General features: G+C 51.5%; 2 protein-coding genes across 2 annotated transcripts; one reads left to right on the top strand and one right to left on the bottom strand.

Annotated features, from left to right (window-relative positions):
* Nucleotides 1-336: 336 nt before the first annotated feature.
* Nucleotides 337-7,760, top strand: AHSA1 (activator of HSP90 ATPase activity 1). The gene is made up of 9 exons (XM_055538755.1): nucleotides 337-566; nucleotides 1,898-2,088; nucleotides 3,646-3,728; nucleotides 4,144-4,261; nucleotides 5,302-5,390; nucleotides 6,246-6,374; nucleotides 6,834-6,935; nucleotides 7,203-7,254; nucleotides 7,367-7,760. Exons 1-9 carry the CDS (start codon nucleotides 487-489, stop codon nucleotides 7,537-7,539), a joined length of 1,017 nt encoding a protein of 338 aa, XP_055394730.1. The 5' UTR covers nucleotides 337-486; the 3' UTR covers nucleotides 7,540-7,760.
* A 7,247-nt stretch (nucleotides 7,761-15,007) lies between these two features.
* ISM2 (isthmin 2) lies at nucleotides 15,008-26,141 on the bottom strand. Its single transcript, XM_055539026.1, is given in 9 exon segments — nucleotides 15,008-15,542; nucleotides 15,544-15,642; nucleotides 16,877-16,947; nucleotides 17,161-17,286; nucleotides 18,629-18,994; nucleotides 20,377-20,718; nucleotides 25,051-25,142; nucleotides 25,832-26,006; nucleotides 26,138-26,141. Coding segments are annotated over 9 exon segments (1,719 nt in total). The 3' UTR covers nucleotides 15,008-15,098.
* Nucleotides 26,142-26,608: the final 467 nt, after the last annotated feature.

Raw genomic sequence — 26,608 nt, forward strand, 5'->3', positions numbered from 1 at the left:
GACTACAACTCCCAGAATCCCCAGCGCACCTCACCTAAGCCCGTTTCCTCTCCTTTCAGCTCGACCTTCCGAGGTTATCCCGTGGGTCACTCGACAAGACTACAATTCCCGTGAGGCCAAGCGGGACCGATGAAGGGTTTAGGGAAACAATGAAACATGTCCTGTATGTCTCTGTGGGTGAGGAATGGTCGTGTGAGCTGTCGCCTTTCGGGCCTTTCAGGGCATAACTCGAAGGAGTGTAAAGGATTCCTTAGAACAGACGGAAGCGAAGGTCCGGGGAGGGGTAGCCGACGTACCCGGCGGGAGGGAGGCGGAGCCGGAAGTCAAGGCGGGGAGGGGCGGGGGGGGTGGAGGGAAAAGCAAGCCAGGAGGATCTTGCAGCTTCTTCTAGTAGTTTCCAGGCGCTGCCGGGCGGCCGCGACCAAGCTGTCCTGAGGCTGTGGCTGTGGCTGCTCGGGAGCTGGTGGCGGCGCGATAGGAGAGCCGATGGCCAAGTGGGGTGAGGGCGACCCACGCTGGATCGTGGAGGAGCGGGCGGACGCCACCAACGTCAACAACTGGCATTGGTGAGGGCCAGCGGGCCAGGCCGCGGGAGCGCTGCGGCCGGGCCGGGGGTTGCGCCGGGGGGTACCCTGGAACCTTGACCGGAACACTGCTGGGGTCTAGGCAGCCCTGCCTGCCAGGAGATGGGCGTGGGTCCTTCCTGTCTCCAGGGGTCCGTAAGTCGCGGGCCCCTCCAGCCTCAGACCTTCGTTTCATTGGGTGGAGGGGAAGCCCGGGGGTGGGGTGGGGGGACGACGTAGAAGACGGCATCCCAGACGAGGGGGTTTCACACAGGAGGACGTAACCCCCCTGGCTGCTGCATTCAGCCTGAGCGGAGAGATGCTTCTCACACGTGGCCGGAGGCGTCATTGAGACCCAAAACTGCCATGTATAGTATTGAGAGATTGCAGTGTTAGGCTCGAGAGGGTTGGAGTTACTATTTTTTCGACTTTCGGCTGGAATTAAAAGTCAGTCATAAGGGATCGCTGCCTCACTCCAGAAAGCCAGGTCTTAGAACGTGTTCTGCAAGTGCTCAGAGCTGAGTGATGCTCCAAGGCGCCGTGGCCTCTCACCCGGAACTGTTAAGTTGCTTGTATCGTCGCTCCAGGGACTGCCGCTGGTTGCCGGGCAATCATAGTTTATAATCCAACCACTGTTAAAAGCCTACTCTCTTTCATGAAATGTTCTGCAAGTAATATTTTGTTATTCTTTTTGAGTCCACTGAACTTTGGACGTAAACTGTAGATTTACTTTGTTGTAGGTCATCTTACTTTTATTAGAAAGTTAGAAGGTAGATAGTTTTTGTATTTCAGCCTGCGTCCTCTCAACATAGAATGGTTGACTTTAATTTTTGTTTGTTTTAAAACCCTGGACATTCATTGTTTTCAGGGCCATTTGGAGGCCACAAAATTTATAACACAGCCTGAATTTGATAGGTCAAAACACTGCGCTAATGGGATCAAGATTATTGGTTTCTTCTTAACTGGGCCTTTTAGCTCAGCGCTGCGTTTTGCGGCCCCCTTGTGTGCTCCTGACCTCAGAAGCGCACAGTTTTCCATTTGGTCAGACGGGGGCGCCATGTTAAAGTATTCAGTACTGACCCCAGCACCATCATGCTGAGAAAGGAAAGCAGAATTTTCCATTAACTTTGAAACCATGCTATACAGCAGTAGTCCTTATTGACAGTGTAGGACTCCTGGTCTTCCTAAAAGAGTAACACATTTGTGGACATAGTGGAGTGGGGCTGAGGGTTTTGTGTTCTTTTCCAGCCTCCTATAGCCTTGGGTGCTCTTGCATAGAGCAAGCAGTGTATCCTTCATTTGGCTGTTGGTCCATAGCTGTTTCTGTTTTGCAGGACAGAGAGGGATGCTTCGAACTGGTCCACAGATAAGCTGAAAACACTGTTCCTGGCTGTGCGTGTGCACAATGAGGAAGGCAAGTGCGAGGTGACAGAAGTGAGTAAGCTTGATGGAGAGGCATCCATTAACAATCGCAAAGGCAAACTTATCTTCTTTTATGAGTGGAGCGTCAAACTAAACTGGACAGGTAAGTCTGTGCTCAGCTTTTAGGACAGGGGTTAATCACATTTTGATTGACCTATTCAGGAGCCAGGGAGAACAGGTTTTGAGAGGTTATGAACTTTTTTCGAGGGAGATAGTGCTGCTTTAGAGCCCTATAGGAAGCAGTATCGAATGTTGAAATTTTTCTGCCACTGCAGGACACTAAATGGGTGTCCTGTCTGTGGGTCTCACAAGTCCCTACTGATGTAGCAACTGGGCTGCTGAATCTTTGGGCCTTGTCCTGTTTGGGAGCATACAATGTGACATTTTTCAGACTAGCTATTTCTGCCTCTTGGATGACTTGAAAGTAGGCTATGGGAGTTTTTTGGCTTTTGTTTTTTTAATTCCAGTGTGAACCTAATACTTCCGAGTGCTGTGGTAATGCTGCTTGGAGGATATTAGGATAGAATTGGGGCCATCCTTGGATGGTCCTGACAGGAAGGAAAGACAGTAAAGTTAAAAGAGTACATGTATGGGGCAAAACATGTAAATTCTCAACTGAATGGTAACAAAGAGGCAAAATGTATTTTTGTCTTTTTTATTTTTAATTAAAGCATAGCAGTCTGGAAGAAACCATAGGTATCATCTTTCCCAGCCTCCTTTTTATAGATTGAGAAACTGAGGCCTAGAGAGGTAAAGATAAATACATGTTAACTTTGAAATACAATCAGTTCTGCTATAAGGTGACACGTGTTTCTAAAATTCACCACACTATGCAGAAACTTCCAACAAAAAACACAGAGCTTGTAGGGAAGATAGGGTTAGGGACATGACAGGATGCTCAAAAGCTTCATCAGTGATATTTTTTTTAATTTAGTAATGTAAAAATTGGTGGCACAGTTTACACATCAAATCCTAAGAAATACGTAAATCATTTGACAAATATCGTGCTTTACCTTGACAAAAACCTGAGGTTTGCTTGTGAAAGTGGGCATCGGGGCACTGAGGCACGTGGGTTATTGTGAGGTGATGGAAGGAGAGTCACGGGAAATCAGAAGGAGCATTATAACACCAGTCGTGGATGGTGTGGCTCCTAACACGAGTGGTGAACTGAGGTCACTGTCAGGTTAACGTTTGAGACGTGTGTTTTGTGTTTTCCTGTACAGCTCTGTTTAGCTCTGTTTGGGTTTCTTTGTGGATGAAAGTGCATATAAGCAAATATGAAATTCATATTACAATCAAATTGTCACTTAATATACCTATAGCATTGGAACAAATTTGTATTTTCAAAACAAGCATTTTAGCAAAACTGCCAGTATTAGCTATTAACCTAGGTCCTCCTTAGCAGAATTCAGGCTAGTGCTGAATTCACGTAGCTCTTAGTCTCACACTGGTAACACAGTCTCCAGAAATCTGATGAGGAAAGACATTTCAGGGAGGGGGGCAATGGTTGCCTCTAGTGTGGCAGCCACCTTTTCTCAGAATAAAGAAGGTGGGGTTCAGTTGTCCAAAAGAAGCATAAGCAAAATACTAGTTACGCGTCCAGAGCAGAAGACTTAGCCTGAAGAGGAGGAGACTGATAATACTGCATTACTTTTGACAGGTACCTCTAAGTCTGGAGTGCAGTACAAGGGCCATGTGGAGATCCCCAATTTGTCTGATGAAAATAGCGTGGATGAAGTGGAGGTTTGTGCTTTCTAATTCCTCATCTGTCTGAGTCTCCTACATCCTCTTATTCTCAGATGAGAAAAATGATCTGTCATTCAAGATTACAGACCAGGCTTGGCCTAAGCATTCAGAACCCCAGTCTGCAGACGACTTTCTGGGTCTGTGGTGCCATTAGGAGCTTCCCGAGCAGTTTATGCTTATTCAATTACTTTGCTTTAGTGAGTGGTGTGAGTTTTACCATTAGCCACTTTTGTCTTGGCAGTAGGTGGCAGAGAGACCTTGAGAAGAAACACTCATGGGGATTGTACGAATACCTCAACTGTCATGCATTTCCTTTGCAAATGTCAGCGGTTATCTGACTGCTCGGCACCTGTATCTCCCAATGTGGGTGCCTCTCAAGCTATTTACCACCTACTTCTGATCTTTCATTCAGATTAGTGTGAGCCTTGCCAAAGATGAGCCTGACACAAATCTCGTGGCCTTAATGAAGGAAGAAGGGGTGAAACTTCTAAGGGAAGCAATGGGAATTTACATCAGCACCCTCAAAACAGGTATCCTTTGAGTAGTTATAAGTGCCTTGAGAAGATAGTTTTCCACCTGTTGGATGCTAATTAAGGGGCTTGACAGTTCTTTCTTTAGTAAATGAGTAGAAATCTGGGCGGAGAAGGCTTATTTCATCTTGAAATCAGTCTGTAAAGTTTGAATAAGGGAAAGATTTAGAGATGTGTTGTCTAATGTGTTGGCTGTTGAGGACGTGAAATGTGGCAGTCCAAATTGGGATGTGCTCTGAGTATAAAATATGTAATAAATTTTGAAGACTTGGTATTTTTTTAAAAAGAAGAATATTTCAATTATCTGATACTGACAACACACAAATGGGAGAATGGATATATTAGGGTAACGTGGTCAAAATTAATTTCACCTGTCCATTTTAACACTTTAGGGTGGTTACTAGAAAATATAATGTTACATTTGAGGCTGAGGTGGTATTTCTGTTGGACTCACTGATCTAAAGACCCGGCATCTCCAGATTGAGTACAGTCCTGGACTGTTCTTAGGCTTACTTGAATAGTAGTCCTCTCAGCTGTCCCCCAGAACTCCAGCTTTGCCCACGTGGTCTGGTCTGGGTGTTGGAGTACCGCTGGTGACCATCAGAGGGAGCCAGTGTAGAGGTGGGAACCAGTGCTCTGATGCCCTGATAGTTGTGGCTGCCCTGCAGAGGTACGGCAGAGTGCAGAAGGGGACTAAATACGCATCTGCGAGCATCTTCCCCACTCTTGAAGGCTTTGGAAGTGCCGCCGCAGTCATCGGCTGCCATCCGCAGTAGACCTCACACACATTTAACAAGTTGTGATGCTTCTGATTGAGTCAGGGGTTTCAAGTAATCCCAATGACCATACTACATTCTGTAGGATACACTCAGGTACCCATCTGGCATGGATCAAAGGGAAAGACGTAAAATGGATAGACTCCTCCTTCTGTTGTCATTACCTCCTCCTGAGTTAGGACAGCCATGTTTGTGAACTACGGTGAAGCCCCAAGTCTCAGCTCCCAAGAAATAACTTCCAAGAGCCGGATTTTGTCTTTTCAGAGTTCACGCAGGGTATGATCTTGCCTACAATGAATGGAGAGTCAGTAGACCCAGCCGGGCCGCCAGCACTGAAAACTGAGGAGCGCAAGGTAACCGGTATCCCTGCATGGTGGGGCGGGAGGTTATCTGGAAAGGGAGTTGAGACACTGCCTCTTCCTTAAGTCTGTATCTCAGCTCTTTCTCTCCCACCCTAACCTCCGAGCCAGAGGTGCTGCTTTTCAGGGTCCACAGAATGTAGTTGTCTGTTGCCCCATCTTTAACCTGGTTTTTATTCATTTACGACAGACTCCTAGAGCAAATGGAGGCCATCAAGTCATCAGGGGCTTCAGAGTCCAACTCTTGGCATTTAACACCAGTGAGGAGGTTACGAACGCAGGTCCCCTGTATGCATCTAAAATAATATATCCACATTTCATCCTTTGATATTAAAGGTCTCATCAAAGTATCAGAGGTTACTTAGGTCACTGACCTCACCTAACAGGAAACTGACTGATTTCATCCCACTGGAGGGGAGGACAAACTGTTTTCTGGAGTTGGCACTTGTTTGGTTTGGCTTCAGCACTTGGTTTTCAGCCCTCCTGCCCCTTTGTCAGCACTCGGAAGGATATTCTGGGGGTGCTGCTTCCAGCTATTTAAACAGACATTCTGCTTGAGGATTACACAGGACTCTTCAGAAGTACATAATGATTTAGTGTGTCCTCTGGCAGTGGGCTTTTAAATAAGCATCACTTTTCTTTCACCCAGAGTGGCATTGAGAGTGTGCTGAGAAAATTCCCCTCCTCACAGAAATGCCCATGCACATAAACGTCCTCTGAGCCCCTGGAATAATTTAGCCTTGGAGGTGACAAGGTTTGTGAGAGTGAATGGCAGTCGTCCCTGCAGCCCCGTGAAGTGAGGTCTCACCAGTGCTCTATATACTGACAGTTTCACTGCCACTTCCACAGGCTAAGTCTGCTCCTTCAAAAACCCAGGCCAGACCCGTTGGTGTCAAAATCCCCACTTGTAAGATCACCCTTAGAGAAAGCTTCCTGACATCACCAGAGGAGCTCTATAGAGTTTTTACCACCCAAGAGGTAAGTACAGTCCTGTCCTTCCAGCTCCTGGCGTCTGCCGTTCCAGGTGACTAGAGTTGTGGGGACATCCTCTCACTGTGCAGAAAAGTGCTGAGTGGAGCCATGAGGTTTTCCTCATTCTCAAAGAGGCAAAGGAAAGACATGTTTATTCAAGCCACCACTCATTAAAGTGGATTTGCCTTTTTTCTTCTTCTTGTACTAATTTTGGGTCCTGTAAGTGGGAACAACTGGAATCATTCATGTTAGAAAAGTAAATGGATCCAATGTAATGGTATCCTGGATTTAGAAAGAATTATTTGAGTCGAAGCATGGTCTCTACTGGAACAGAAAAGAACCTGAAGCTGGTTCTTGGGCAGAGTAGTGTCTTTGGAATTGAGAGCTGAGGCACGCAGGTCGGCTGGCGTTTCTCCTGGGTCCCCCCGAGAGCCGCACATCTTCCGACCTCCTTTTGTTCTGCAGCTCGTTCAGGCCTTCACCCACGCTCCAGCTATGTTGGAAGCAGACAAAGGTGGCAAGTTTCACTTGGTAGACGGCAATGTCTCTGGAGAATTCACTGATCTGGTGAGTTCCTGCTAGCCAGGACATGGCTTTTATCAGCTTAGAAGAATAATGTGTCCCTCCCTCCCCACTCCCAGCCTTTTTCTTTCCAGCTCTGTAGATAAATTTAAGACTTTAATCTCTTGGGTCAGTAAAAGCTCATTTTGTTTTTCAAAGGAATGCTACAATTGGACTCTCTCACTTTGCTATAATTTTTTCCTTCGTGGGGTAAAATTAGTTCTTCCGGGAGAAAGCAAACATCAAAAAGGCTGACCTCTCTGATTATTTCAGGTCCCTGAGAAATACATTGTGATGAAGTGGAGGTTTAAATCTTGGCCAGAAGGTAAGCAAGCATGTTTGTTCATTGCCGTTGCCCCCAGAACCCCTTCCTTCCCCCTCCTCAGGCCCCTGTGGAAACCCTGGATCTGAAGCCCCCCTCCTTCTGCCTCCCCCAGGGCACTTTGCCGTCATCACCTTGACCTTCATCGATAAGAATGGAGAAACTGAGCTGCGCATGGAAGGCCGAGGCGTCCCCGCCCCAGAGGAGGAGAGGACGAGGCAGGGCTGGCAGCGGTACTACTTTGAGGGCATCAAACAGACCTTTGGCTATGGTGCGCGCTTATTTTAGGCCCCGCAGCGGGGGTACAGCCTGCCCAACACTTCAGTCCAGCCCTCTCCTGACCGGGGCTTGTGACTCACAGGATTGCACCATCCCAACCACTAACTTGGGGCTGGGGCCCTGTCCCTTCATGTATACCTTGGGTTTGTGCATGTTTTCTGCTGGGTGGGAACAGAGGGTGATTTCTCTTTTATGTGTACATACGCTAAATAAACGTAATTTAAAAAACATGCATGTCTGGAACCTGTGTTGATGGCGTGGCTGGTATTAGAGTTCCCCTGAAGGTTTTGAATTTTTAAAAAAAAAAGGGTTTTGTCTTCTTCTGGCTAAATGTACATAATCAAGAGGCATGAAGGGAGCCTGCTTCTCACCAGCAAGCATTCCTGAGCTCACGTCCTTTCATAATGAAGACTGGCAAAAAAGGGCAGTCAAACATAGCCTGGCAGGGGTGGGGATGGTACTCTGTGGTAAACAGTACCAATAAACTCCATGGCTGGTGGAGGTGGCATCCTGGGGCTCCCACTCCCCATGGCCTCTTACCCTCTTGCAAAAAGATGATCACCAGGCGCTGGTTTGAGATGCAGACAGAGATTCCCCACCCCATGGGTCCCGGGGTTCTGTTCACTGAGGTTCTGTTTATTGAGCAGTTTCTACGTTCCAGACACTGCACTAAGCAGTTTCCTTACAGGAGCTTCCTTAGCCCCCACAATCGCCCTGTGAGATAGATACTACCACCATTTCTATTTTATAAGAACCTAGTCCTTGTATTTCTTAATGGATACCCCAGATCCTACCACAGATAATTTAGCAGAGAAACTGCAGAGCCAATGCTCAAGTCCAAACTTGCCTACTGCCTTGTCATTGCATTCATCCCCACAAAGCAGCAGCTACATTTCTAGCATGTTAGGCATCCCTCCAGGAGTAGGACATTCCAGGCCTATTACTCCCAGAAAGAGGAAAAATTGAAAATCCTTGTTAGAGTATTTTGAAATACCTGGTTCCATTAAACAAGCTTCTGACCACTGACCAAGTGGTCAGCGCTACTGACCTTAGTGGGGTCTAGGCTGCCGTGTTCCAGGTAGTGAAAAGCTACCTACGTGCATGTGTGTTTAGTCGTGTCCCAGCTTTGCGACCTTATGGGCTGTAGCCTGCCAGGTTCCTCTGTCCATGGGGGTTCTCCAGGCAAGAATACTTGACTGGGTCGCCATGCCCTCCCCCAAGGTATCTTCCTGACCCAGAGATCGAACCTGCGTCTCATGTCTCCTGCAATGGCAGGCAGGTTCTTTACCACTAGCACCACCTGTGAAGCCCAGCTACCTGCACAGGGAGGGGCATTTCCTGGACCAGCCCTGCCTGGGTCCACCCCGGGGTGAGTCAGCATCTTCTGATCCAGACACCATCCCCTGCAGCTACAGCGCTTTCCTTCATCTAAACTTGCCTGTTTTATTAAGTGGCATGGATCCCTGCAGGCTAAGCCTACCAATATGAGCTGGTCAAAATGTAATTAAAGCAGAAAGTCAGTACTGGTCTGGATAATTTAGAACCCCCAAGATCCCCCCACCCCCTGGCTTGAAATACTCAAGTGCTGGACTGAAGCAATCTTCGTCTAATTGGGCATTATGTCTGCTGCCTGGGGGGTCCGAAAAGTACTTTTATAAAAAATAAAGTATCTGGACTCTAGCTTGTATCAAATCAAGAACTCTGTGGAACTGCCCTGGTGGTCCAGTGGTTAAGACTCAGCATTTCCAATGCAGGGGGTACAGGTTCATTCCCTAGTCAGGGAACTAAAGATACCACGTGCTATGTGGTGTGGCAAAAAAAAAAAAAACACCAACGGACCCCCTTCTAACACAGAGACTGGTAACAAAGAAGCACCACTTTCACACCTGGCTGGAAAATTACCAATTCCAGAATACCTAGGAAAAATCTGAAGCAAGTTTACAAGTGCCTTAGTAAAAAAGCACCAGGCAAAGTAGCTTGTCATGTGAGAGCTCAGCAACATTCACATCCCCAGTACTGATGCTGTTACAATTTTTACCACTTCCGTCTCACTGACAGCATTTGGTTAGGTATCAGAGCCTAAAAAGCAGAATGACAGAGCTAGAAACTTGGGACTTGGGTTTCAATTGTAAATATCACCACCTAACAAACTGGACAAATTTCCTCATCTGTAAAATGGGTGTAATAGGTAACTATGAGAGCATTAGGGGCTTCCCAGGTGGTGACAGTGGTCAAGACCCCACCTGCCAATGCAGGAGACCTGAGACGTGGGTTTGATCCCTGGGTCAGGAAGATCCCCCGGGGAAGGGCATGGCAACCCACTCCAGTATTCTTGCCTGGAGAATCCCATGGACAGAGGAGCCTGGTCCATAGGGTCATGAAGAGTCAGGCACGACTGAAGCGACTTAGCACTCACGAGAGCATTAGAGATGGACAGAGAAGCTCTGGCACCTGGCAGCACGTTACCTGGGGATTCCCTGGTAGTTCAGCTGGTAGAGAATCCGCCTGCAGTGCGGGAGACCTGGGTTTGGTCCCTAGGTTGGGAAGATCCCTTACCTGCTGACTTCTGGGCTCCCAGGCCCCCATGTTTTCCTTTAAGCAGGAAAGCTGGTTAACTGGCCAAATTCCAAATCCTAGGCTAAGGGTTCACCTCAACTAAAGTACTACCTGAGAGGAACCTGTTAAATGCAGGAGAGTGGACTGTACCCCAGTGACTCATCCTGGGTGTGGGTGTAGCCTGTGAGCTTACATTTTAATATCCCAGGTGACATTGATACCAAGGATGGATTTTGAGGAGCACTTCAACATGTTAAGAAAATCTAACTGTAATGGAGGAAACAAGGAAGCACATCTGAGTCCCTTTTGTGAATAATGAGACAAAGGAGCTGAAACATCCTGTCTTCCAAGAGACCAGGACCATCAGCAGGATCTGGCAGGTTTGTACTATGGGTTGTTTTAAACACTAGTTAGAATTCAATGTGACCAGTCTTGCCTAGCATAGGACCCTTTATGAGGTAACCCAGGGTGGGGGAAATGGGGCAAAGCCATCCAGGTGGCCAAGGTAGCTAAGTTAGAAACAGCGGAGGTGTTCTTGCTGGATGTATGGTCACAGATGGCTCCCGGGGTCCAAGACAAGAATAACAGCCAGGTGAGCTAGGACAGCCTACACTGGACCACAGCAAGGGAGGGCCCTCTCTTTATTTCCTGGGCCCCTCCCGGCTTTGACACCACCCACTCCTAAAATCCTCCCTTTAGCAGGGTCAGTGCCCCCTCTGCAACTGTTTCTCCTCACACACAGGTGTTCCCTAAGCCTGCAGCCACCTGGACAGTGTCTCTTTCTCCTTTGTATAGTTTGAATAAACACTGTTTTATAGCTGATCAACACCCCAGTCCTTCAAAGCTCCTTTCCAGCCCCCCTTTTAGTTTCTCTAATCTGTGGCTTGACATAGTAGCAATTTAGAGTATCACTTAGATTACAGATTTAAAAATGGGGCTGCGTAATTGCCAAGCATGGAGAATCCCAGGGACGGGGGAGCCTGGTGTGGGCTGCCGTCTTTGGGGTCGCACAGAGTCAGACACGACTGAAGCGACTTAGCAGCATGTATAGATTAAATTTAGATAGTGTATTTAAGTGCCAAGGTAAATTATATTAGCAAGGAGGGGGATCAGCATTCAGTTCAGTTCAGTCGCTCAGTCGTTTCCGACTCTTTGCGACCCCGTGGACTGCAGCATGCCAGGCCTCCCTGTCCATCACCAACTCCCGGAGTCGACTCAAACTGGTATCCATTGAGTCGGTGATGCCAACCAACCATCTCATCCTCTGTTGTCCCCTTCTCCTCCTGCCCTCAATCTTTTCCAGCATCAGGGTCAAATGAGTCAGCTCTTCGTATCAGGTGGCCAAAGTATTGGAGTTTAAGCTTCAGCATCAGTCCTTCCAATGAACACCCAGGACTGATCTCCTTTAGGATGGACTTGCTGGATCTCCTTGCAGTCCAAGGGACTCTCAAGAATCTTCTCCAACACCATAGTTCAAAAGCATCAATTCTTCGGCGCTCAGCTTTTTTTATAGTCCAACTCTCACATCCCATGACTACTGGAAAAATCATAGCCTTGACTAGACGGACCTTTGTTGTCAAAGTAATGTCTCTGCTTTTGAATATGCTGTCTAGTTTAGTCATAGCTTTTCTTCCAAGGAGCAAGTCTTTTAATTTCATGGCTACAGTCACCATCTGTAGTGATTTTGGAGCCCCCAAAAAATAAAGTCTGACACTGTTTCCCCATCTATTTCCCATGAAGTGATGGGACCAGATGTCATGATCCTCGTTTTCTGAATGTTGAGCTTTAAGTCAACTTTTTCACTCTCCTCTTTCACTTTCATCAAGAGGCTTTTTAGTTCCTCTTCACTCTCTGCCATAAGGGTGGTGTCATCTGCATATCTAAGGTTATTGATATTTCTCCCAGGCAATCTTGATTCCAGCTTGTGCTTCCTCCAGCCCAGCATTTCTCATGATGTACTCTGCATATAAGTTAAATAAGCAGGGTGACTATTGTCAATAGTCACCACAGCCTTGTCAATACAGCCTTGACGTACTCCTTTTCCTATTTGCAACCGGTCTGTTGTTCCATGTCCAGTTCTAACTGTTGCTTCCTGACCTGCATGCAGATTTCTCAAGAGGCAGATCAGGTGGTCTGGTATTCCCATCTCTTGAAGAATTTTCCACAGTTTATTGTGATCCACACAGTCAAAGGCTTTGGCATAGTCAATCAAGCAGAAATAGATGTTTTTCCGGAACTTTCTTGCTTTTTCGATGATCCAGCGGATGTTGGCAATTTGATCTCTGGTTCCTTTGCCTTGTCTAAATCCAGCTTGAACATCTGGAAGTTCGTGGTTCACGTATTGTTGAAGCCTGGCTTGGAGAATTTTGAGCATTACTTTACTAGCATGTGAGGTAAGTGCAACTGTGCGGTAGAGCATTCTTTGGCATTGCCTTTCTTTGGGATTGGAATGAAAACTGACGTTTTCCAGTCCTGTGGCCACTGCTGAGTTTTCCAAATTTGCTGGAAGATTGAGTGCAGCACTTGCACAGCATCATCTTCCAGGATTTGAAACAGCTCAACTGGAATTCCATCATCTCCACTAGCTTTGTTTGTAGTGATGCTTCCTAAGGCCCACTTGACTTCGCATTCCAGGATGTCTGGTTCTAGGTGATCACACCATCATGATTATCTGGGTTGTGAAGATCTTTTTTGTATGGGATCAGCATTAGGTATAGATTAAATTTAGATAGTGTATTTAAGTGTCAAGGTAAATTATATTAGAAAGGAGGAAAATTCGTTTCCTGTGAAAACAGACTCTGGTGTATCTTTTTTTTTAAGTTTCTGCTAAAACATAATTAAAACATTCCTGTGCTAATCGTAGGCTCCCCTAGTGCTAATCCTATTGAATTCCCCGTTCAAGAGACAGGAAAGGGAACCTGGTTCCCATCTAGGGACCTGAGATGCCGCCCTCTTTGATCCTGTAATATTCTAGTTGCACCAGCGTTGTTAGATTGTGATCCCAGACCAGACTAACACACTTACCTTTAGGTGTGATGGTAACTGGAAACATCTGCCTCTCTGAGCTTCTCCAGGTAGCGGCTCTGAACAGACCTTGTCTCATTTGGCTTCCTGATGTGACTTCCCCAAATGCTTGGAGTGACAGTGGAGTGTATGGTAAGGGTACCAACTAAGGCAGGGTACAGGTCCACCTTGGCCATCTTTTAGGGGTAGTCCTTGGGACAACTCTGCATCAGATCCCCTTGCAGCAAGTTCCTTGGGGAAGTAGGGCCACTTCCTCTGGTGTCAATATAATTTCTCTCTCTGACCAAAGGACTCTGAATGTGCCCCTGAGGTCCTGCTAGCTCTTCCTTGCCTCTCAGGTAACCCTTTATGAGTCTGAGGAAAGATAACCTAACCCATGTAAGCTCTGCACCCCGGATCTCTGTCTGCCCAGCTGGGTTGTATGTGTGTTAAGTCACGTCAGTCATGTCTGACTCTGCGACCCCATGGACTGTAGCCCGCCAGGCTCCTCTGTCCATGGGATTCTCCAGTCAAGAATACTGGAGTGAGTTGCCATACCCTCCTCCAGAGGGTCTTCCTGACCCAGGGATTGAACCCTCATCTCCCATGTTTACCTGCATTGGCAGGCGGGTTCTTTACCCTAGAGCCACCTGGGAAGCCCAGCTGGGTTAGGTAATTACAAACACAGCCCAGGCAAGCTTGGCTTAAGAGGTCAGCAAGGGCTCCCTACATTTCTCTGCTCCCCTGGGAACTCAAATTCTTTATCAGACAGAATTACAAAATAAAGTGCTTTGTTGCTGAAGTTCCCAGAGAGCTTCAGGGCAGCTGTCTAAGGGTTAGAACTAAAGTGACCAGCCTTTTAGAGGCTTTTGTGAACAGAGACAACTGGAACATCAGCATTTCAACCCACAGAAGGCAAGGAAGAATGGCTGCAGAGGGGAGAAGGAGGTGAAGGTGAGGGGAGGCAGGGAAGAGGCAGAAGGTGCTAGCAGAGCTGATCATACACGTCTCTTCCCAGGTCTGAGCTCAGTGCATTCAGCGACATCACCTTGGGAGCTTGAAGTGGGCCACAGTGGGTATGTTTACACCCCCACTGTAAAACCAGGGCTGTCCCCTAACACACAGACACAGACACACCAGGGCTGTCCCCTAACACACACTTACACACGCACCTACACACCCGGAGAACTGATCTACCAGCTCACCCTGCACCTGACCCATCCTGCATTGGTTCCGAGTCCTCCCCAAGCCTGACCCTGTGCTCAGTCAGGGTGGTGTGATCTCCCAGCCCCACAATATTCCTAAGAGTTGGATAGAACAGAGGTGAGCTGGACAAAGAAAGCCCCTAGAACTGGTCGATCCCTGCCCCACCCGGATATCCTGCCTCGTCTTGGCTGCCTCAGCCTATCCACTTATGTCTCCACCGCGGACCTTCGGCCCTAGACTGAGGTGGTCTCCACTGGAACCTCCATGGGAAGCAGCTTCGTGGGAGGGCTGATGACCACCCTCCCAGCAGGGGTGGGCAAGACGGCCACGTGCCACCGCTCAGAGCCGAGGAAGGCAGCTGGCCCGAGGGCGGCGTCGGCGGCGGGCCGCGGGGATGGCAGGGCTGGCCCTCGGGGCTGGGGCTTTTGGGGGACTTAACGCAGGTTCCGGGAATCACCCCTGCGTGTGGAGACCCCGGCTCACCCCTGCTCCCATGCCGAGGGAGAAAAATGGGTGGCCAGGCTGGGACAGCGCCTCGCATCAGGCGTGTCGGGAGTTTCTCCACAGACAACGCATTTCCCGGCAGCCCCTGCGGCCCGCCCCGGGCCCCTGGAGGGGGCGGAGCTCCTCACCCTGGGCCCCTTACACACCTTTTAAGCCGACCCCACACCGTGCTGACCTGCCCGCCCCAGGTTCCCAGGCAGAGGGCTCGAGGCTCCAGGCTGGCCTCACCAGGTCTGGGCAGAGGTGGGGCGAAGGCGGGGGTCTTGCGAGGAAACGTTGTCCAGCGCGGCAGCCTCTCGTTAGTACTCCTTGGCTTCCTGCAACTGGGCCAGGTACTCCTCCTCGGGAGGGTTGTCCGCGCAGGCTCGGCCATTGTTGGCGGGCCGCACCGCGTGGTAGCGGGTGCAGTCCGCCTTACACGGGATCCAGGGCAGCGTGTCCACCTTGAAGTGAAGCTCGGGCGAGACGTCGGTGCTGACCAAGTCAGGCACGCCGGCATCCTTGCCCCGGGTCAGCAGCCGGCTGCTCACGTCGTAGCAGCAGTGCTGGGCTGCCGGCCTGCTGCAGAGAACGCAGGCAGAAGGGACTGTGGACCGGTACACGTCCAGGCGCTCGCGCGGGCCGCTGGCATCCCTCCAGCGGAAGCTGCGGCCTTGATGTTCCTCCCACAGGCTCACGGCGCTGGACACGGCCTCCAACACGTACGCTCATGGGCAGCTGGGCAGGGCCCGCAGCGCCTGGCTTCAGGTACTTGGCCAGGAAGTCACTCTTGCAGTCCAGCCACTTCTCACAGCTGTCCACATTTGCAGAGGGCAGGGGAGGTGGCGGGGGAACAAGGGACCGGTCAGCCCCTGGGTGGGGTGGGGGTTACGCAAGGGCCAGTACAAAGGTGTGGCTTGGAGGCATCTTAACGGGTAGGCGGGGAGGTACTCACACCCGAGCTGGGGGCAGAACGACCTGGCCAACACGGTCGGGAGAGACCACATATCACCACGCAGGCAAGCTGAAGCAACATGCCATGACCACATGGACAACGGCCAAGGGGCTAGAGGAGGGGGCCAGCAAGCCCTGATGAGCTACCCTTTGTCCTTTTAGATGCGGGGTGGTGGGAAAGATCCTGGGATCTTGGGGAAGGAGCTGGGGTGGTAGGGGGCAGGGACAGCTGTTTCAGTCTCCCGGTAAGAAAATATTTCCCTGTTTTAACCACTCTCACTGGCCCATTCCTGCTCTTAACCTTACCCTTCTCAGGCTCACTCTATCCTTCTGGGCCCCCAGCGGCCCCTCTGTCTATGCTGCCCTCCTCCTCTCTCCCTCTGTTGGGAAATGTGGCTTCTCTGACCACACAGAACAAACTGCTCCTTCCTCTTTGCTCCAGACCGTTAGGGCCCGCTTGGCAGTGCTGGGCCTAAGTTGGTCCTGTGCGTCTTTCCCTCTAAGACCCGAGCCCCTTGAAGGCTGGGACCGGACTTAAGTCTTCTGGGAATCTCCTGCCCGCCACAGGGCTGGGTGCACTTTCCTGGCTCAGCGAGCTTCTGCAGCATGGAGCACAGGAGTCAACTGCAAGGAGGCTGCTGGCAGCTGCCTACCTCCTTGGGGGTGCAGGTGAGCGCCAGGGACACAGATGGGGAGTGTGCTGGTGAAAGCGTGGCCTGCTCCTCACTGCTGAAAAGGAGCGGTCCTGGAGCTCTGGACCCCGACCAGTTTTGACAGCACCTACTCCCCAGACAGAGCTTCCAGGAGCATCCAAGAGTGACCAGGGAGGGCAAGCCACAAGGTCCCTGTCCTGTTCTGTTCCACTGGATGATCTCCCAAGCTCTGTGGCTCCCCTCAAGACTTTCTCAGCAGGAATATCAGACTGGGAAAGGCCAGTGGGCCTGGCAAGGGGGTTGCTCAGAAGTGCTACGGTCCCCTTGCTGGGGAGGCTAACCTTCCAGCTGAAAGATGTGCTCTGCATCCAGGAGGCACTATTCCTGCCAGTGCAGTGAGGTTCCACCCTTCTGAGAGAGGTTCTCCTCCAGACCCCCAGAGGACAGGGCTAGCCCCCCACACTGACCTGGGCTGAGCGTGTCCATAGCATCGCCAGGGGCTGCCACCTCTCACTGGGGAAGCCCAAGGGGTCCTTGTCCTCGGCGCCTTGGGGAAGAGAGGAGGCCAGGCTGGTGGTGCCACAGGGCATGTCTGTGCCCCCGGTGGGCGCCAGCCTTCCCTAGGTTCATGGTGCCCACAGCCGCCTGGGACGTGGCAGGACCACCACGTTTGTGAGCTTCCTGGCTCCCCTCTCCCGAGTCCACCCTGTACAAGGCTCAGACAGTGCAGGCCACTCCCTCTGCAGGCACTGGGGCTCATCTCACTAGGACGGGTGCAGGTCGCAGGCGCGGGACTTGGAGGCAATGCAGGTGTAGCCGCAGGGCTGAGTCCTCCGCTGGCCACTGCCACAGCTCCCGCTGCAGGGAGACCAGGGGCTCCACTCCTCCTGAAGCTCATAGTCTGGGTCAAGGCAGGGAGCCAGGTGTGAGTGGGCAGAGCCCATGAAGTGCCCTGGTGTGAATTAGCAAAAGGCATCCCCTTCCTCTGGAGGACGCAGCCCTGGGGCCAGGACTCCCCTAGTGGATGAAGCAGGGGTCGAATTTCAGCCCCACTCACCTGTTCAGCTGGGCACCCCTGTGCAGTGAACACCTGGGCAAATGCAGGAGGTGTCACAAACCCCAGTCACCCCCTCTGTGCCCACATAGCAACACAGAGCAAAGCTATCTGGAGGCCACCTGATCGCTGCTGGGGGGACCCTGGAAAAGTCTGCCTACATCTTTAAGCTACACTTTTATGTCAATCAAAACCATAGTTGATGATGCTTTCCTAGCACTCGGGGTATTAAAGAATGTCCCTGCTCCCCACGTTAGTGACCCAGTCCTGCTCTGAGGGACCCGAAATGCACCAGGGCTCTCACTGGAACCCCTGAAGTACTCAACACACATGCCTGGCCCTCTCCTCACTTCCCAGGCAGGTCTGAACAGGCTGGCACCAAGTGATTAAGAAAAATCGATAGAAGAAATGTTGACAATCATGAAAATTCTGCCTGTTAGCTTACGTGACTCTGGTAAAACAGGGAAAGCCTGCTATGACTTAGTCTGAACCAATGATGCATCGCTAGGGCTCTGGAAAGTACAGCTGTAACACTGCGTGCAACATTCTTACCCAGGGAAAACCGGAACTGCAACACGAAAAAATAAAAATGCCTGTCATGGTGGCGGGGGGCGGAGGTGGGGCCAGGTTTCAGGTGATCTTTTCTGAACAGTCTGTGTTGTCATCTTGCTTTCTAAAATAATCATCGCCAATACCTTGTTTACTATGTACTTAGACTTTAAAAGCATTAACTCACCACTCTCTACACTTAGTTCCAAGTAGTAAGGGTGGTGCCCATCTCCATTTTGTAGAGGAAGGAAGCGAGGCCCAGGGAGGTTAAGTAACTTGCCCAAGGTCACTCAGCTGGTAAGTAGCAGACCCAGGATTCAGACTCACACAGTCTGAGGTCAGTTGTGAGTGGTGGGATTTATAATATTTCTTAATTTGTTGGAAAACTGATAGATGTAAATAAATATTATTAACAAATGCCTGTTTTGCTTAAGGGATCTCAGGGCTATTGTAGAGTCAAATGTTTAAAAAATAAAAGCCTTTGCAAGCCTTGGGTGTTACTATTGAGCTGATGATGGTGTTGGTACAGGGCCTAAGCTCCAGACTTCCACAACTGCCCCTGCCCAGGAAGCTGTCACCCTTATTTCCGCTCAGGACCTCCAGGGGCAGCAGCCAGGGAGGTCAAGATGGGGGTACTCACCGTAGCGATCAGGCTCCTCAAAGGCCCAGTCTCTGGGAGACAGTGGGCCCTGCTCCCAGCCTCCTGCGGCCCTACTGAAGCCCGGCTCCTGATCATCTCTACCGTGTTCCTCACTGTCCTCCTGGTCCTCACGCTCACTGTACTCTGGGGGGTCGTCCTCCTCTTCCTCCTCCTGCTCTTCCCCTGAGGCTCTGCCCTTGAGACGGGGCCTCTCTTCCTCACCCTCTGAGTAGCCCCAGGAGAGAGGCCAGAAGAGTTCCTCAGCAGGCAGCCAGCAGGGGGCACCCTCAGACCAGCGATTGTTGGGCTCAGCCATCAGGTCCACCTCCAGCTCATCCTGGGGATCCACTACCACTCGATGGTCACCTGCAGAGGGACAGACACACCCAGCCATGGAGGGAGGCCTCAGAGCCAGACTCCAAAGAGAAGGAAGATGATAGGCCTAGGGTCAGGGGGAGAGGTCCAACCCTTTCTCTAAACCAGCCCGTTCTTCTGGTCAACCTTCTTGGTCTCCCTGGGGCAGCTGGGGTCACAGCCTAAGCCCTGGCCTTGCATCAGAATTTGAGGGAGATTCCTGACCCCCTAATCTCAACCCAGACAGATTTAACAAGTGTGAGATGGAACCAGATGTGGTAGTTCTAACATGTGCCAGGTTGGAGATCCACTCATTTATGAGAAGCTGGGTTTGAATTCTGCCCAGCTGCTGGGGCCACCAACAGCCCTGAACTTCCACTTCCTCACTGTAGGGCCAGAAAATGAGACCAAGTGACAACAAACCCCCCAGAAGCCCGGGGAAGGGCTCTTGTTCACCACTTTGTGGACAGAAAATAAATAACATGAAATCATTTATGTGAAAGTGAACTTTAAAAACATCATTTTGGGGCTATTATGAAGTAACATGAGGTCAAAGGACAAAATTGGGTGGGGGAACCAACAAAATACAAAGAAAAGGGAAATCACCCATATTCCATTTTTGACAGGTAACATTTTGGTAATTAACACTCCAAGTTTAGATATACAGATACACACATGCGTACTTTTAAACAACTTTAGAATGTTATGTGTTTCATATTTTTGTGGTCTTTTTTCTTTCAGTGAAAGTGTTTTGTAAGCTGTAGATGTACACAAAATGCAGGAATTATCTTTAGGGATTCAGGGCTGACAGTGAAGACTGTAAGCTGGAATTCCACCAACCTCTCCAGTGTTCTCTCCCATAAAGCCCCTCTGGTGGGCGATCTACCCTATTCTTCTTCAGGGGCCTGTAGTAAGGAGTGGGCCTGGCCAGGGAAGATCAGACCTTCAGGGCTTTCTACTTGACCTCTGCCCATATTCCAGGAACCGCCTGCTGCTCAAGAAACATTCTCTGCTCATTCAGTCCTCATGATAGCCCTGTCAGATTGGTGCTGTTTGCCCCTTGCTATGGTCTAACTAGACATGATTAGATAACATCACCAACTCAATGGAAATGAATCTGAGCAAACTCGAGGAGATAGTGGAGGACAGGGAAGCCTGGCATACTGCAGCTCATGGGGTTGCAAAGAGTCGGACACAGCTGAGCGACTGAACAATAACATCTAGGCGATAGAGGCTGTGAGAGCCATGCGATGGTCTGCAGCTAAGAAGTGGGGAAGCCCGACTCCTCCTACTCCACAGGTGGGGCATAAGAGTCACCTTGTCTGACCCACACAGGACCCCGGTCCTCCACGGAATAGATGAGGATGAGATGAGGTCAGGATAAGATGCCTGACCTCGGAGCTGAGCTGTTGAGCCCAACTTTTCTCCAGGAATCCGCTGGGTCATGGCCGCCCTTGTAGCCCTCACCTGGATGTTGGGGTTCAGGGCACTCAAATCTGTATTGGTCAATCCTGGCAATTTCTGCAGCTCCAGCAGCAAGGGAGCATCCTTCAGGGTCCCGGGTGAGGGTGTCTTGTCTAGGACCAGGGGTGCTGATTCAGGGAGCGTCCGACATCTGTGTTGACGTGACCCTGCCTGGAGGTGGGCCCTGGAGAGCAGAGGGGTCTCCTCCTCTTCTCTGGGAGAGCTGGGATCTGGGGAGGCTGAGGTCAAGGCCCATGTGGACCTGGGAAAGGCTGGGAGGGGGTGGGGAGCAGGGGGGAGGCAGGAGGTTTGGGGCCAGACCAGGTCACATACTCACTTGTGACCACGCACCCAAACGTGTCTGTTTGGGGACTTCCCTGGTGGTCCAGTGGTAAAGAATCTGCCTTCCAGTGCAGGGGACGCGGGTTTGACCCCTAGTTGGGGAGCTGAGATCCCACAGGCCGTGGGTCAACTAAACCCACGATTGCAAGGAACAGCCTGAGCAGCACGGCCAAATAATAAATTAATTACAGAAAGCTACGTCTGCTCTGACACCTCAGAGGGTGGACGATGCCCCCAAAGCGCTCAGGTGAAATGATGCCAACGTGAGGCATGAGGAGGAGGGGTCAAATCAGGTTTCTACACACGGAAGAGGCACAATCCCACCTCCTCTTTCACAGATGGAAGAAACGAGGGGAAGGGAGGTGTTTTAGGCAGAAATTCCAAAGTCCAGTTTGCAGCCTCAGAATCCCCCAGGGCCCTCGTCAGAGAATAGACACTCTGGCCCTCCCAGGTCAGGGCAGGGGGCTCAGAAAGCCTTGACGCAGCTGTGGGCAGCGGCCCTGGACCCTTCCCCTCCGACGCCCCCCTGCCACCTGGCCTTCCCAAGCCATCCATGTAGGGTCTGTATTCCCTGGCATCCCTAACCACAGCTATAGCTTCCTTTGCCTGCCCACCTGGGGCCCGAATTTCCAGGCCGTGGGTGTGTCCGTTTGTCTGCCAGTCAATTCCCTCCGCTGGCCAGTGTCATGAGGTCCACACTGGGACTGTCCTTGCTGCAACGCAAGTAGTGAGTGAAAGCAGATCCCGGATGTCTCTGGCTCTTTTTCTGGCCTTCTCTGCTCAGACTGGGACACCGGGAGCTCAGCGCCTACCTCCAGGCTTCAGGCCCACTGCCCAGGTCCCTACACCAAGGCAGAACAAGCCTGTCCAGCTCTGTCCCATGAGCCTCAGGGGCCGGGAGCCTCTGGACCCTGCTTTACCCAGGCCACAGCTTTGACCCCACCTTCTACTTCCTAGCTGGGCAGTGTGGTGGCGCTGGAAAACATGGATCTGGAGAGTCAGTTCTTCTTATCAGCTCATTCAATCTGGTGATTTCCCATCAACAAAATGAGGACAATAATTCCTGCCTGGAAGGACTGTCAGAATTTTACTTATCAAACACTTCCACAGCATCCACTGTGTGCCCAGCACTATTCCAAACACTTAATTGCTTGCTTTATCCTCCCAAAAACCCTCAGATGTCAGTGCTAGCTGTCATCTCCATTTTGATAATGAAAACTAAGACACCGAAAGGGCAAGTAACTTGCCTGGAGTGACACAGACATTTAGAGGGAGAACCAGGATTTGAACCAGACAGCTTGGGCCTAGAGTCCACACTCTTAATCATCATGCTCCAGCCCTACAGGTGAGAGCGCTGAGAGTCTACTGCACAAATCAGGGGCTGAATCAGTCTGATTTCTCGCATCTCTCCCCTTTGACCACCTCCCTCTGTGGTCCCCAGATGCCTGGTTCCAAGGCTCCTGCCCTAAACACCTGGTCCCAGGGCAGCCCTGGGCCTGTCTCAACCGGCACTCGAAATTCGGAGTGAAAGTGTTCTGGTCCAGATAGCCAGGGTGGATGAGTAGAGGATGGACAGAGGAGTAGGGCAACAACCTAACACCTTCACCGGCCAGTCCTGGAGGCCTGGAGCTTCCCCAGATGATGGCTTCCTAGCAGTTCCCACCCGTAATTCCTACCTGTCCCTGTGACTTTGTGTAGTCATCCTGTCTGCAGCCTCTGAGCACAGAGAAGGGAGACTTGGGGGAACAGGAGTTCAGGATCTGCAGCCTTTCCAGCTGATTTAGATGGCCCAGCCTGGTGGGCATAAGCGCCGTGTTTTGCCATTTGGCAGCGATATTAATAGTTATCACAGGAGGGAGTGCTGCTGGCATCCAGTGGGTAGAAGCTAGAGATCTTACAGTGCATCTGGGTTGCCATTTCCTCCTCCAGGAGAGTTTCCTGACCCAGAGATCAAAGCCGCCTCTCCTGTGTCTCCTGCATTGCAGGCGGATTCTTTACCACCGAGCCACCGGAGAAGCCCTTTCACAGCAAGGAAATCAAGGATTTTTCCAGTCAACAGTGCTATTAGTTAAGAAACCCTGCTCTAGAGGATGCCAGGTCTGAATCCCAGTGGTGGCCTGGTTTCTGACTTGTGGGACCCTAGCAGGTGTGTAACCTTAGTGAGCGTCCTCATCTGTAAATGGAATCAGCGACGGGACAGAGCTGGTACCCAGCGGGCGTTCAAAGTATCCATTCCCAGCCCTCCCTGCCCTGTTGCCCCCTCGGGCCAGATGATGAGCAGAGCCCATAGGAAGCCCTGGTTCAGCTTCACAGCCATGCACCCTCCCTTCCTCTCTGGGAGCCTCCTGCCCTGTATCAGCCCCTGGGGAACCCCTCAGGGTGGAGGGGGCTATCTGGCCTTAGTCTGGGTTCCCTGAGAAGCCGACCCTGAGACAAAGCTTCAAGGGCAAGTGGTTCCCTTGGAAGGTAATCCCTGGAGACCAAGTGGTGAGTCTGAGAGTGAGTCAAGGAAGGGAGGCAGCTAATAAAAAATGCCCCATGAAGCCAGTGACCACAGTGGACCACTAGCGTGCGTCCCACTGGGAGCCCCAGTTACCCGTCAGTCACTGGTTGAGGGAGGCTGGGTGGGGGAGAGGATTTGCACTCCAGCCACGTCCGGCTTGCCATGAACAGCTCAGAGCAGGCCCCAGTGCTGGCAAAAGCCCTCAGACAACAGGAAGTGAGGCCCGTGGGGAGGTGGGCAGAGCACCCGAGCATCATCTGAGCACGTCTTCCATACCAGGCCCCGGCCAGGTCCTTTACATACCTCCTGACACTTACTCCAGCTAGTGAGTGTCAGCCCCGGGCAGAAAGAAATGTCTGTCTGCTTTGCTCACATGTATCTTGTGCTCAGTACGGTGCCTGGCACCCTGCAGGCGCTCAGTAAATCACTGCTGTGGATGACTGCCAGCAACACTGAAGGGTGAGTGTGACTATCTCTGTGTTAACGATGGGGCTATGGAGGCTCAGAGAGGGCGAGGGATTTACATAAGATCTCGCAGGTTGCACCAAAGGTTACACTTGCGTTCACCTGCAGTTCTGCGGGATCTCAATGCCCAGGCATCAGTGCAGAGGTGCCTGTGCAGACGCTGAGGCCAATAACCCCTCAAGGGCAACCACCTCGGCATGCAGAGCACCTCCACCTTCATCTTCTTGTCTGGTCCCCAAATGTGGGGGTAACGAGTGCAGGCTGGAGGCCACATTGCCTGGCTTCAAACCCCAACTTGTACACTTACTGTGTGACCTTGGGCAGGTTACTTAATCTCCCTGAATTGCTCCCCCTGTAAATTAGGGAAATGGCTGGCCGTCCCTATCTGTAGGATGGCTGGGTTAGCATGGTGCCTAGCACACGGCAAGCGTGTGGTGAATGTCACCGAGGGAGGTGATAGATAGTTCTCAAAGAGAGAGAGAGAGAGGGCAGTACCCCTCTAGCCATCACAGTTAGCTCTTTACATCTTATTTGGTCTGAAGTGCACATCCGCCACCCTACCACTGAGGCAGGATTACCAGGCAGTGCGTGGACCTCCAGGACATTCTCAAACAATTGCTGAGGCTCCAGCCTGTGTAAGAAGACCTGCTCTGTCCCACGGGGCCACCTCCCACATCTGTTATGCTCAAATGTGGAGCTTCCCATGTGTACAAATACACAATTCCATTCTTTTGGGGGATGGTGCCATTACCCTGATAAACATGAGATACACAGATATATACCAAGTTATAGCCCCACCATCCATTGCCCCTCTATCACATACACACAGGCCCATGCATACCCTCCCAGGCTTGGCAGGACAGCCCTGACCCACGTGTTTCCAGTTAACACAACAGCCTCCCCTCACAAACCCTTACTGCCTTGCTTGAGCCTCCCTCACAGGCCCCCTGCCCTTCTCCTCTCATACCTCCTCTCCGGGGTCGGGAACTTGTTCCAGATAATGAAACCCAGTTGTCAGGTGTAGCCCAGCATCCCGCCTCCTCTAACCATCTGCTTCTGAGGCCCAGGTGCGCCCCTCCAGAGCCAGGCTGCACACAGTCACTCCAGCTTCCCGGAGGTGCTGGGGTCCCAGCAGTCAACGGCCAGAGGACCATGGGCAGAGGGACAGGGCTGGATGTCACCCTCCTCCCTGGCATGTGCTGTTCTAACCCAGCCCACCCTGGCCCCACCGTGGAGACCTCGGAGCACGCCCTCCAAGCACCAGGGCTGGCTTCAGGCTGTGTGACCTGCGTACCTGCGCCAGGCTTATCGCCCTGCTGTTGCCACCTTGAAGCGCTTAGAGAACCCACACTGTCATTCTGCACGGGGCCACTGCTCCCGGGCACCCTGTAGGCACTGACACACACCAGGCCCTAGCATCATCCTCGCTTCCCAGAGGAGGCAGCCGAGGATCAGAGAAGTGAAGTAACTTGCTCGGGGTTACACAGGGGGCTTTTGAACTGTGGTGTTGAAAAGACTCTTGAGAGTCCCTTGGACTGCAAGGAGATCCAACAAGTCCATCCTAAAGGAGATCAGTCCTGGGTGTTCATTGGAAGGACTGATGCTGAAGCTGAAACTCCAATATTTTGGCCATCTGATGCAAAGAACTGACTCATTGGAAAAGACCCTGATGCTGGGAAAGATTGAGGGCAGGAGGAGAAGGGGATGACAGAGGATGAGATGGTTGGGTGGCATCACCGACTCAATGGACATGAGTTTGAGTAAACTCCGGGAGTTGCTGATGGACAGGGAGGCCTGGCGTGTTGCAGTCCGTGGGGTCGCAAAGAGTTGGACACGACTGAGCAACTGAACTGACTGACTGACTGACACAGGGGGTTGGCAGAGCAGGTTTGCAGGCAGGTGATAAGGCTGGAGCGCCCATGCTCTCAACCCTTGAGCTTTGCCACCTCCAGGCAGGGGCTGCACCCTCTGGTGCGCTGCCTGACACTCCAGGGTGCAGAATGTGTCAAACAATCAAAACACTAGAGCAGGATGCTCTGCTTTTCTCATGCCTCCTTCGCTTTGGTCCCCGGAACCATTGAGTGAGGTGAGAGTGGCAGGGGCGACGTGAGGACACCGAGATCCAGCGAGGAGGCTGCAACATGCCTGGACCACTGGGCCGCCGCGCCTCCGGGGCCCCGTTCCTGACCTTCCCTCTCTCCCTCACCTGGCTTGCCGGTGGTTCCAAGCTCTCAGAGCGAGAAGGATGGTCTGGGGGGGAGAACGAAGGTCATAGTCAAGGTGGGGGGAGGAGCCCAGGTGCCGGAGGTGGCAGAGGGCAAGGCCACAAGATTGGCCCCACACAGGCCTGGGTGCCAGTCCCCCTTTGGTCACTTACTCACCCATTAGTCTAGAAAAATACCTGCTTCTAGGTGCCACCCACCTGGCAGGTGAGACCTTTCAATCCCCAAGGCTCCTCCTGCAGTCCAGGCCCTGCTGCTGGGTAACTGGCTGGATGATGGACAAGGACTGAATTGCCAAGTACCCACCCCCCCAAATACACACTCACACACACATGCATGACGCTGCCCTGGACAGCATCCCTGGAGAGGCTCCTTCCTCTGTGTCCAGTCCTTCATCTCAGCCTGTGCCCTCACAAAGCGCCTCCTCCCACCACGGGGGCGCCCCTGCTGCCGCAGCATGAGTGTCCCCAGCTCAGCCCTGGGGGTGGATCCTTCCTGAAGGACAGTCCTTGCTGCAGAGCAGCTGCCCTCTCTCGGTTCTTCTCTCTTGGCTAGTTCTAACCTCCTTCACCCTCTTGCGGCTGCAAGCCCCCAACTCTCCTCTGCCCTACCCTAGGGTCTTCCCTTGCC

The sequence above is a fragment of the Bubalus kerabau genome, chromosome 10 (genome assembly GCF_029407905.1).
Source record: "Bubalus kerabau isolate K-KA32 ecotype Philippines breed swamp buffalo chromosome 10, PCC_UOA_SB_1v2, whole genome shotgun sequence".
In the NCBI taxonomy this organism is placed as follows: domain Eukaryota; kingdom Metazoa; phylum Chordata; class Mammalia; order Artiodactyla; family Bovidae; genus Bubalus; species Bubalus kerabau.

Bases quoted from the DNA above. Each gene is read 5' to 3' on its own strand.
- AHSA1 (XM_055538755.1), top strand. From the start codon at position 487: ATGGCCAAGTGGGGTGAGGGCGACCCACGCTGGATCGTGGAGGAGCGG. The intron at 2,089-3,645 runs GTAAGTCTGTGC...TACTTTTGACAG, and splicing joins CGTCAAACTAAACTGGACAG to GTACCTCTAAGTCTGGAGTG. The intron at 7,255-7,366 runs GTAAGCAAGCAT...TGCCTCCCCCAG, and splicing joins GTTTAAATCTTGGCCAGAAG to GGCACTTTGCCGTCATCACC.